This window comes from Amblyomma maculatum, chromosome 11, assembly GCF_055883805.1.
Source record: "Amblyomma maculatum isolate TAMU_Amacu chromosome 11, ASM5588380v1, whole genome shotgun sequence".
NCBI lineage: Eukaryota > Metazoa > Arthropoda > Arachnida > Ixodida > Ixodidae > Amblyomma > Amblyomma maculatum.
The window spans coordinates 125,036,569-125,048,445 of NC_139354.1; the positions used below are offsets into that span (position 1 = coordinate 125,036,569).

General features: G+C 41.1%; 1 protein-coding gene across 5 annotated transcripts in view; it reads right to left on the bottom strand.

The window, feature by feature from the left end:
- LOC146174904 (uncharacterized) overlaps nt 1-11,649 on the bottom strand; it is a 94,866-nt gene extending 83,217 nt beyond the window's left edge. For 4 of the 5 annotated variants that reach the window (XM_084583263.1, XM_084583260.1, XM_084583261.1 and 1 more), the window contains exons 1-3: nt 11,532-11,643; nt 1,154-1,221; nt 568-651 (exon numbers count right to left, since the gene is read on the bottom strand). In XM_084583263.1, coding sequence (XP_084439389.1) covers nt 568-651; nt 1,154-1,221; nt 11,532-11,610 — 231 coding nt within the window. In that variant the 5' untranslated portion in view covers nt 11,611-11,643. Of the gene's footprint in view, nt 1-567; nt 652-1,153; nt 1,222-7,527; nt 7,593-11,531 lie in introns of all 5 variants that reach the window. The other variant, XM_084583264.1, reaches the window with a different exon arrangement.
- Between the last annotated feature and the right edge of the window lie 228 nt (nt 11,650-11,877).

Sequence of the window (11,877 nt, forward strand, 5' to 3'; positions counted from 1 at the left end):
ACCCATTATAAGCGAAGATTACGTACGGTAAAATGGCGTCCCATGTGTTGTTCTCCGCGGTCGTCTCACAAAGAATGCCCGTTTACTTGCCAGCGTGGATTTAGAGGCGGCGAGGAAAGCTCTAGGTAAAGCCGAAAACGGTACTAGCATCATCATCATCATCAGCCTGACTATACCCACTGCAGGGCGAAGGCCTCTGCCATATTTCTCCAATTAACCAGGTTCTGTGCTAGCTGCATCCACTTGCATGCATGACCTTGCTAGTAGCATGACCTGGAACAATGTATAGAAATACACACGAGTGGCTGGAATCTTCGGGATACATACCGATGCATCTTTCCTGACAATAGTATCTAGATGTTATGTTTGCGCTCTACGGCGTCGCCTAGTGTCGCATAATGAACTCAGTATATTAGAGAGAGCTGAATAAGCGCCTGTGTTACGTGGGTAATTAAATTAATTTTTTTTTTCGTTTTTCATGGCCGCCACTAAGCGAGGAGGAAGAGGAGGAATCATATATTGAAACAGTAAAATCGGCAAATCAATATATTAGAAAGCAAAACTCACCGAGCACTGTGTTCCATCTGGGTATGGTACATAATTAGAGCCTTTGCTATGAAGACAAATATACTTGCAAGTGTACACAGTTGACTGAAACAGCACATAAACGTTAATTAAAACAAAACGTGGCTAGAAACGCTAAATTGATATTTCATGATATATATCGATATGCTTTTTCAGGTTTCGGAATATTATTTATGTTGGTAATTTTGATCAGTCAAATTAACTCTAAAACCCGCGGTATTATCAATGTGCAAAATACATTTATTTATTTTCATGCCATTTTTCTTTAAACATCGTCCCTTTTTTTTTTTAGAAAACAGACCTATGTGTATATACTAGAAGGCCCTGGGCCTTCTGGAATGAGACAGAATGTATTTTTGTTTAGAAAACCAGAGTAGCAGAATAACAATTTAGATCAATGTGCAGGTGTTACTATGTGCTGGCTATAATTGCAATGTTAAAGTATGTTCAGAATAATTTATAGTACCTTGTCTTGATTTTGAAACTAATTTCTTAATGTTCTAGCAATTGTGAACAGTTTTTCATGAGCACATGCAGATCTCGTTCTACTGACAGATTATTCCCTTACCGGGATCCGGCCTCTGTCACACATAGGTCCAGCTGAGTTCAATACATAATTTTTGCATATGATGCCGGCTGAAAATAGAAGCGAATATTTTTATGGAAAAGAATTGGGGGGGGGGGGGGGGAGGGAGCTTCGTAGCGAGATTCAATCTGTCAACGGATAGCTATGTATGAGCCCAGTGTATTTAGACAGGTATTTATAAGGCTCAACGCTGAGAAGAGATATGCTTTCAAGGGCGAGGAGCTAATGAACCCCGTGATCTCGACCATCGAGCCTTTCAAATGTGCAAAGGCATCACATAATGCATAACCATGTTTCACTTAAACTTCATGCTGACAGCGTAGCTTCGGCCGAAGTTGGACTATCGTCTTGGATTTCAGTAATCGAGTAGCCAATATACTGAGCAACTCCAGTGGCGCAAGAGCCTTTGCGTGTTAATGATTGCATTACCTCCCGACGTACGCACTTGTTATCGTATCAATCACTTTTTGCCCCACGTGGGATAAGGGCTAGTGTGCATATTTGTCCTATTTTACCACAATATTGTAGCTTCTGCGTGTATGGAGCTGTTCCGCAAAGACAAGGCAAAATTGAGCAGGCCGTTGCTCTTAGTCCATCCACATGAAATAAACACCAGTTGGCCAACCTTTTCTCAGTCGTCTACAACAGCGTCTCTCTTAGTCAGAGATGCATTGGGATACAACACCCAATAAGGCAAGCCGAACTAGTTTAAAAAAGTTTGGTTCTTAAATGATTTAGTCGAAAAATTTGATGGGAGTATATTCCATATAAAACTCACCTGGCGAAGTTGAGGATAAATGCTCATTATACAAAGTGAGTGGCTTACATCACAGAGTGCTTTTAATACAGACAGTCTCTTATCGCAGTTGAAACATCGGACACTTGCTCGGAGCTTAAGGCTGAACGCCTATGGGTGGCTCTCAAAAAATTAGGAACATTTGCACTCACAACTGGAAAAGCTAACTACTGATTGCGCTCACACTCAAAACTGCTAGTACTCATAACAACTCAGTGCTATTTTATTTATTTTCAGTAACCCTGCAGTGCCAAAACAATATAGCAGGGAAGCATTATAGGCTTAAAGTTACCAGCAGATAAACAAGAAACCACACAAAAGAAAAAGGGGGGGGGGGGGGTAAACAAAGGAGCACTGAATCAAGATGAAAAAAAACGTGCATGAGGAGCAACAGTGCATTCGGTCGACAAACAGTGGTTTGAAGGAAAAGTAAAATCATAAAATCACTGATTAGCCATAAAAATACATCTCGGTGTACACTCACAACATCAGCTGGCAACATGTTCCATTCACAAATAGTACATGGAAAAAATGAGTGCTTTTTGTTGTTTGTTTTACACACGACTTACAATTTTAAAACTCTGGTCTGTCCAGGTAAAATTATAGTGGGGTGTTTTGAGCTACTCTTCCTTATCAATGCCTGTTGTGTCGCTGTATATTGAGTGCAGAAGTTTGAGCCTTTGCTTCTGACTCGACCTGTAGTGGTTCCAGGCCTATATGTTTCTTTATCTGTTATATAACTATGAGTATATAAATCTTACTGCGCGGGTTTCTAGAGCTTCTAATTTATCAGTCAGATACAGGTGATGCTTATCCCAGACTGCAGGTGCATATTACAGATGAGGCCTTACCGGTGATTTTTGAGCAGTATTTTTAGTAATCTGAAGAGTAGTTTCAATGGTCCTTATGAGTAGTTTGAGCATTTCCGAGCTTGTGTTACGGTCATATTAATATGAAGTACTGAATCACATCTACTCGCCTCCAATCACGTCCAATAACACTTGTAATCATTAACTGGCACTAGCACGCATTTCCACTCATATTCGCAACAAGTCACTCCTTCCTAAATTCATGTCGACTCACACTCAAAACCATTCACATATTCCACTCCAACCACACATTCACTCGCACACTCATGTTCACCGCACACTCACAATCCCAACAACCACTTACTCCCACTTAGACCCATGCCCACTGGCAACCACAACCAGTCAGTCAGATTCACACTAAGATTTTCTCACACAATCACCACTGCTCGATGCGTGAGTACAAATGTGTGCAAAATTATTGACCTAGTGATTAACTGCGCCCACCTATGATTGGAAAAACCTTACTCAGATAGCCATATGCTTAAGCAATAGCGTTAGTGGGACCATTATGCAGAACGTCCGGAGATATCTACATTTTTGGCGAACCTAGCGAAAAATCCTGAGCATGACTTGGGCAGGTGGTTGTTGGCAGAACATGTCCCCTTTTACTGATTCGTTTGTAGATCTCCTATCAAGCGCTGCCCACATGGGTTACTTCATTGAGAATAAAGCTGAGTTGGGAGTCCAATCTTGCAGATTTATTTGGGGATTAATTACACGCTTCTCCTAGGGCGCGCCAAGAAGCATGTTCGTGCGGCTTGGTTTAGGAGGGGCATTATGGGTTGAAGAGGAGAAGATGTCGATCTAGTTGGTTTTCCATAGTTTTTGCAGCACGTAGCCGGACAGGACAAAGACGGAGGAACAGGTAAGACGCACAGGCGCTGAACTGCAACTTTTTTTTTGGTAATCAGCCAGCCATGTCATGTATACCACATTAGAAACGCCCACAAGAGGAACAAAATCTAAACACGCGGCTAAAATTCGGTGCAACAAAAAAAAAACGGTGCAGCGTGTTTAGAGTTTGTCCCTTTTGTGGCCGTTTCTCTGTGGTATATATGACATGGTTGACTGACTACCAAAATAAAGTGGCAGTTCAGCGGGTCTTTGTCCTTGCCCGGCTACGCGCTGCAAAAGCTATGTAATATGGGTGTCTATGTGGGACAGTCTGTACATGAATGTGTAGTGTATGACTGTCTGGTAATCAATCTCTGCGAAATAGTATAATAAAAAAATAATGGCCTATTGAATAAGCCTTTACAAAAGGGCATGAAAGTATTTTCATCACGAACCGCAAAGAAATCGCTGTCGTGTCTTCGAAGTGCAGCTGAAGTGTGCGCCACTTTAAACTCTGTTATATTAATAAGGTAAGACCGATTCGTTTCACTTTGCTGCCTTCAATCAAAAGAACGAATTTGTAGACTCTAGAAATACAGCTCATATCAGCGTTTGGGACAATGTACTGTAAAAAAAATATTTAAATATTGAGGACAAATTGGAAAGTTTAGGTTGTTTTTGTACCACTATTCAGCGCAAATTGAAACATCGAAATCGTTTAAATTAACCACCCTCACTGGCGAATATTCGCTATGACGATAATAATGAAAAATGGCTGGTAACCTTAGGTAAAGGGCTCCACATGTTTGAGAGAATATATGTTCTACGCTATTGGCTTTAATTCCACAAAAATGATTCTTGAATTTCAGTTGGCACTCACACCTGTAACTCGTGTAGCCATATAGATACGCCCCTCAATAAGCGACGAGGTCGCACATCAACATATAGGCAGAAATGGTGCGGTGTGTACGCAGACCATGTGGTTACGGCGGTAAAATGTCAATTAGGAATGTAACCAATTAAGTAGGAATATATGTATAACTAGATCATTTCTAGACAAAGAGGTGTCGCATTTCGAAGAGTATGTAAAAATATTCTGACTTTTTGTTTCTTTTCTTAACGTTCAAGTGGATCTGGCTTGCAGAGGCGATCAGAAAAACATTAGCGCTCATGTTCGCGTGGCTGCCCCTAGGAAAGACTGGCTAAAAACCGACAGTATGTTTTTATTGCGGATCATGCGCTATTGTTCATTGCGGCTTCAGCATTCTCCTTTCGGAGTCAGTTTGGCAGTGGAAGCTTCGCGCATTTATTCGATTTCTCAGTGGGAAACAATCGAATAGGCCACTATCTTGTCGTACCTTTAGGGCGGAGTTCAAATTGCACTGGGCATTGTGACGCAGCTACAGGCACGTGGGTCACGTATTATTTCGCTTTTTACTTCAAGCTCTTCCTGCCTGCTGAGTTCGGGCACCAGACTACTTGGTTCCAGTTTTACCATCGAAATCCCTTCGTCTCCTCCAACCAAGTGCTCTACTGACTGTTGTGCTCTCACTACATATGATCTTCGTTACACTAGTGGATGAATTAGGGACAACGCACTACACATTCGTCCCCTAGACTAGCAAGTAGCGCATAATTCCCCCCAATTATTAACCAATTGGCCCCTGTGTTAGCATTGTTAAATAATCTTTGCCTAAACCCCTCACCCGTTCTACTGATTTGCATCGTTCACGGTCCACTTGGCGACACTATGGCATCCACCGCGACATGGACTGGACGTAAACCTAAAGAGGAGGTGCAATAAAACTTTGGTTGGGCCTAGTTAGTTCATGATTTTCTACGGAACTGAAGAGCGCAAACAGAAGACAATCCACAGAAAAGAAAAGAACACAAGGACAGGCGCTAACTAACAACTACTTTATTCATCATGGCAGCAACGCATATATAGACCTGAGACCACACTTGTGCAAGCAGACAAAGATCCGGCAAGTCATTTGATCCAAGTTAATAACGTCGCGCGCACAGGAGCTTATATTCGGCTTCGTACAAAGAGATGGAAGTATCGCTTATACAGTGTTCACCTTTTTTCTTGATATGAAAGGCTTCAAGTGCCAACCTCATGTGTTTATTTTTGCTTGTGCCAAGAAGTGTCGTCTCATCAAATCGCGGTGCACACTTGCAAGCAAGAATATGGGACACGAGATGAACACCTTTGTCATCTTTCTTAATATTTAGCGCATGCTGCCTGAGCCGATCAATAAAACAGCGGCCAGGCTGCCCGATGTAAGTCTTCCCACAGGAAAGCGGGATGGAATACAGCACTCCAATGGCGCATGTAACATGAGCAGTTCCGTGCCTGATTTGGCAGCCAAGACGTCCATCACCGCACGTGCGAGAGCAGAGCCTCCGTGGAGCGTGCGTGAGGAGCGTGCTGGAACCAGCCAGTGGCACGGTCGCGCCGCTACAGACATGTTGATCACGAATGCTTTCATTTTTTTTACTTCTCACAACAAATGTTCTTCTTCGTGTTACCATAGTAGTGACGTGTTCGTGGGGGTGCTGCTGCGCCCATGGGTAATGTGTTTCGTGCTTGCCTGCACCCTGGAGAGCAAACTAGGTCCTGACATTAAGGATGTGATAGGCGAAATACGAATTTGGCTCAAGACGTTGTTTCAATAAAGCGACAACTAACACACCCAATCAATGAGCCATTTGCTGCTATTATTATGAAGCTTGATACACTCGCTTAACTTAAAAGAGGACATCTAATTTCGACGACAAAGTGGCAAATTTTAACGCATATCGTGCCACCTGACACAACAGGTATACGACCTCGAGAATCGAAGCAGATGATCGCGCCTAATAATTCACAGCCTGACAGAAGAAGAGGATGAAAGGGTTACTGGTCTTGAAAACAATGTGAAGAAAGATGTATTAAATGCTTAGTTTGGTGTAATTATCGCTGCTGCAGAAAGAATACGTCGCAAAACACGTTGTAGGCGCAAAACACGAAAGCAAAACAAACTGGCCAGTAAATTTCAAAATACTTCATTACGGTTACAAGGCAAACATTATAACTAACAGTCGGAGGCTAAAAAAATTTGCGATATCGGTTCCGGAAGAAATATAAATAAAACTTTGTGGAAGATGCGCAAGGAAAATCGAGAATCGAGACAATAGAGAAAAGGTTTCACTGAAGCACGGCAAGATCAAGGTGAACCACGAATTTCGTCTTTGAAATAAAAGTAAAACTGAAGAGGTACCAGCAACAAAAAAATCCGTCAGCCAAAGCAAAGAATGGCATATCCTGAGAAAAAGAAAACATTAGTCGCAGCAAACATAAATGGCAGCAGGATTGCCCTAAGGGCGACTGATTTGGAAGCATTTACAATCTTCCCATTACTATTCACAGCTTGTTTAGAGGAAGTATTCAGAGATTTGGAATGGGAGCAGTTAGGGATAAGGGTAGATGGAGAATACCTCAGTAGTCTGCGATTTGCTGATGACATTGCCTTTCTAAGCAACTCGGGGGATGAACTGCAAATAATGATTGATGACCTAGACAGGAAAAGTAGAAAGGTAGGCTTGAAAATTAATATGCAGAAGACTAAGGTAATGTTCAACAGCCTCGGGAAGGAACAGCAGTTTACATTAGGTAGCGAAATACTGGAAGTAGTAGGCGAATATGTCTACTTAGGACATGTAGTAACCGCAGATCCGGACCATGAAAAGGAAATAACAAGAAGAATAAGATTGGGATGGAGCGCATTTGGCAAGCACTCGCAGGTTATGACTAGCAGCTTACCAGTATCGCTCAAGAAGAAAGTATACAACGGTTGCATCTTGCCTGTACTCACCTTCGGGGCTGAAACATGGAGGCTAACCAAGAGAGTTCTACGTACGTTGAGGACAACCCAGAGGGCTATGGAACGAAAAATGATAGGGGTATCATTAAGAGATAGAAAGCGTGCAGAGTGGGTCAGCGAAATAACTCAAGTTACCGACATTCTAGTGAAAATTAAGAAGAAATGGACATGGGCAGGGCATGTAGTGTGAAGAGAGGATAACCGATGGTCGCTTAGGGTAACAAACTGGATTTCAAGGGAAGGAAAACGTAGCAGGGGGCGGCAGAAAGTTAGGAGGGCGGATGAGAATAAGAAGTTCGCAGGGGTCAAGTGGATGCAGCTAGCACAGAACGGGGTTAAGTGGAGAAATATGGGAGAGGCCTTCGCCCTGCAGTGGGTATAGTCAGGCTGATGATGACGATGATTCTCGAACACCGTCAGGACATCATTACACTCACTGAAACTTGTTTGTCTGTTTATATTTCCAGACATATTATCTTTCCCCCAAGATTGCTAATTACACGTAAAAAAGGAACTACAGGTGGCCGAGGCGTTGCTATTTTCATCAACGATAATATATTCTGCCCACGTTTTCCAGATGATGACGGCGTTGAGCCAATGCTGTGCAAGATAACGCTTATGAGAAAAGCTGCGTTGTTAGGACAATGTAAACCCACCAAACGTAGGCGCTGATACTCTTAAATGTTGCGGCAAGTTTGATATTTTCTGCAGATAGTCAAATTTGTTTTCTCAGAAAAAGACATTCTGCTTTTAGTGGTGAACATTTACGTTATAATTACATTATCTACCGGTCCTGATAATTTCCCAAATCTATTCAATGAATCGTAAGTTAAGGTTAATGGATATAGAATTAGCTCCTACTTCTCTCCAATAAATTTGTGGCTACCAGAGACGTACGTGAAGAATTGAAAATTCAATACACGATTCCAACGGATAAGTCAGCAGACATTCATAACCATGAAACCTACCGCCGAATTTCTGTAAATGTACATAATTCGAGATACTAGAGCATGTGTTTCTCAAGCGCAATGTAACGTAAATTGAACAGGATTAATTACTGATTAAAAATCACCATGGCTTCAGAAAGGGAGTGTCCAAAACATTACAAATGTATGAAACCTTGGACAATTTAGCAGCGACGGTTGACTTACGCGGCCAAAGTTACATGCTGTTTCTTAACAATTTAAAAGCCTTTGACCTTGTACCCCATGCTGTGCTAACAGTGAAGTCGAAATTTGTTCGAAACTAACAAAATAACATTCTGAATAGCAGCCTTTCGTCTGATCGCAAAGAATTTGTCAAGTTTGAAAGATGCTCATCAGATTGCACGAAAGTAATCTCTGGAGTCCCGCATGGCACACTCATAGCACCGATGCTTTTCTTAATTTTGATAATTACATACATAACGGCCTTGACGCTGAGGGAGTAATTACTCAGTGACATCCACCCAAGCGCAGCCATACAGCTACACTACGCTATTTTTATGTTTTCAGATGATTGCATTACGACTAAATTATTAAACGAGATCAACTCACAATATATAATGCGCTAGAAATGACATCGAACTGGTGCGAGCAATTGCAGATGGCACTTAATTTATACAATAGAGTTGCGATTACTCTACCAAGAGAATGAAATCGGTGATATTTACCGAAAGAAGTGAAGATCGAGCAGCGAATGTTGTCAGTGAAATTACGTATTTAGTCATAATCATATCAATCGGCTTAAATTGGGACGAGAATGTTTCTTATGCGACATACCAAGCATTTTTATTGTTTTTCTCTGCTCGGAAAGACATGCCTTAGGCTTCGGCTCGCCGGAAATTGAACTCCTTCGATATACATCGCTTGTGCGATCAGTTATATAAGGGTTCCCATATACAAAAATTTAATTACCGAACTTGAAAACATACATCGCAAGTTCAGCAGATTTTGCTACAACTAGAATCGCCCAATGTTTCTCGCTCTCAACTTCTTAGACAGGGGTCTAAGCAGTATTTGTACCCGAGCAAAGAATACACGGCTGAAGTTTATATATCTTATTAGCAGTGGTGCTCATAAAACAGGCTGTTAGAGATACTCTTCACTCTCAACAAATAAAAAAGAAAAAAATCCAATGTTCCAAGCATTTAGTCGAATATGTAACTACAGCGATACATTTATGTTCTCTTTTTTACTGAGCAAATGGTTTAGCTAATGAAGCATTAATTGTTCATCACTAGATAGCTTCATTTCACAGTAGAGAACTGTTCATTGAATACCTTATATATGTTTAATCTGACCATTGCACAATTATTGTGAAACGTGTCTTCAATGTTGATTGCCTTGTGTCATATTCTTTGTTTTTCGATTTCTTGATACACTCTACCTACAAAAATATATAATGATAGACAATTATGGATGGCCAATATTCTGGCAGTGTTCTGCCCGTATTCTATGGCCCAACCCTCCTGAATCCTCCGCAAGGAGTCTAGCAGTTTGTACAAAGTAAATAAATAAATACCTAGGACATAATTTATTTCCCAGAGGTACCTTTAAACCTCGCATATAGGATTTAGCCTGAATGATATCTCGTCTGAGTGTGTTCAGTTTTCACGAGGATATGCAACTTCGGCGTGTATTCTGTGAAGGAAATGTTAGCTAAATATGCTTAAGTGATGATTACCTCGGGTGTAAGAACAAAGTGCAGGAAAGAAGACGCTCCTGAGACCCACTAAGAGGGTTCACATGACAGGGTCATTTTGCTGAATTATCCGTTAATTTTACCTTGCACTCAGAACATACGTTTTGAGAAATAAAGAATACTTAGCGCCGCAAAACATACTTGTTAAAAGTGTAAACAGCGTCTTCCTCATGCCTAAAAAAACTAGCTATATTCATTACTGTAATCACAGAAAACAAACAACAAATAGGAAACATGATGCACTCGACTTCAAAGAATCAGTTAAGAGAAAACTGCACTGAACCCTGTTAATGTCAAGCGATCATAATAGGGTTGGTTTGATTTTTGGGGTTTAATATCCCAAAGCCACTCGGGTTATGAAGACGCAACAAAGACATGCTCCGAACATTCTGGCATCCTCAGCTCCCTTCACGCGTACTGACATAACACAGCACACGGTCACGCTGGTTTTCGTGATATATTCGCTAGGCAAGAAATGTATATGTTGTTAGAGATAAAATATGAGTTTTACGTTCGCTCCTAACAAACGAATTAGGAACCATGTTTGTCTCGCTTGCGTTCATGAACCTTAAAAGGACTAGGTATTCAATCTTTGAGGATTTATAAATCCATTTTTATTTTCTGTGAAGAAAATAACCCATGCTTTAAATATCAATGTGTTTCTGTGGCACTTACCACAACACATTTTTCTGGTTGGCCGAGAAATTGCAAAAATGTATAGCAAATAACTTATTGTTTCTTGTATATAATAACTTACAACGCGATTTTTTCACATGCTCTCGGCACAAATCTTTTTATAATTACCAAGAACGGAATAGAAAAATACGTTATTCTCGCCACGCCTAATTCACCGAAAACGGTCCCCACGAGGCAACTTAGCACTGCCGTAGAGTAAAGAGAATATTATTGAATGCCCCTCTTTCTCTAGCTTTGCCATGCGTTGCCCAACGTAGTCTTCTTTTTACTTTGCATTCAACAAGATCAGGCCGGCACGAAGAAGAAGAAATTCGACCTGAAACTTCGGAGCTTTACTAGAGATAAGTTGCCACTGAGCTGTAAAAATTGGGGTGGTGTTCATCAATTTCCAATTCAGCAATACCGCTAATATCAATTTTAGTAGTGAAATAACTGAAACCAACACGTGAAGTAATAAATAGGTATTCGTAGGAACGTGTTTCAAGGCGCCTGGAATGCCGTAGAACCTCGTGAAACGAAGCCAACCTTGAAACATTTGATTAAGAAACAGCAAATACATTAATACGGATTGACAATTGTCACACAAGATATGCAAATGGTGCTGAAAATAGTCTTACCGCTAAGGATACTGTATAAGAATAGATGTAAATGCAAGAATTTCATCCTTCGGAACACTCCCGCACCTATCATGCACATTTACTACGTTCTGGACCGAACAAAATGCGTATGTTCAAGCTGAGCGTTTACATATGATCTCCCACCAAGCGTAAAATAAGATCTGGAGAGCGCCTAATCTATTTTACGCTGTTTCTCTTTGTTCGCGGCTTTTCGGAGATCACAGCAGAAGGACTTGCGTTGAATCTTGATTCATCGCCCTATTGTTATATTCAAGAGATATGGATCCACGAAAACAGCTGGTGACTCGAGACATTTTGCAGATAAGTATACAATGCACATGCATTC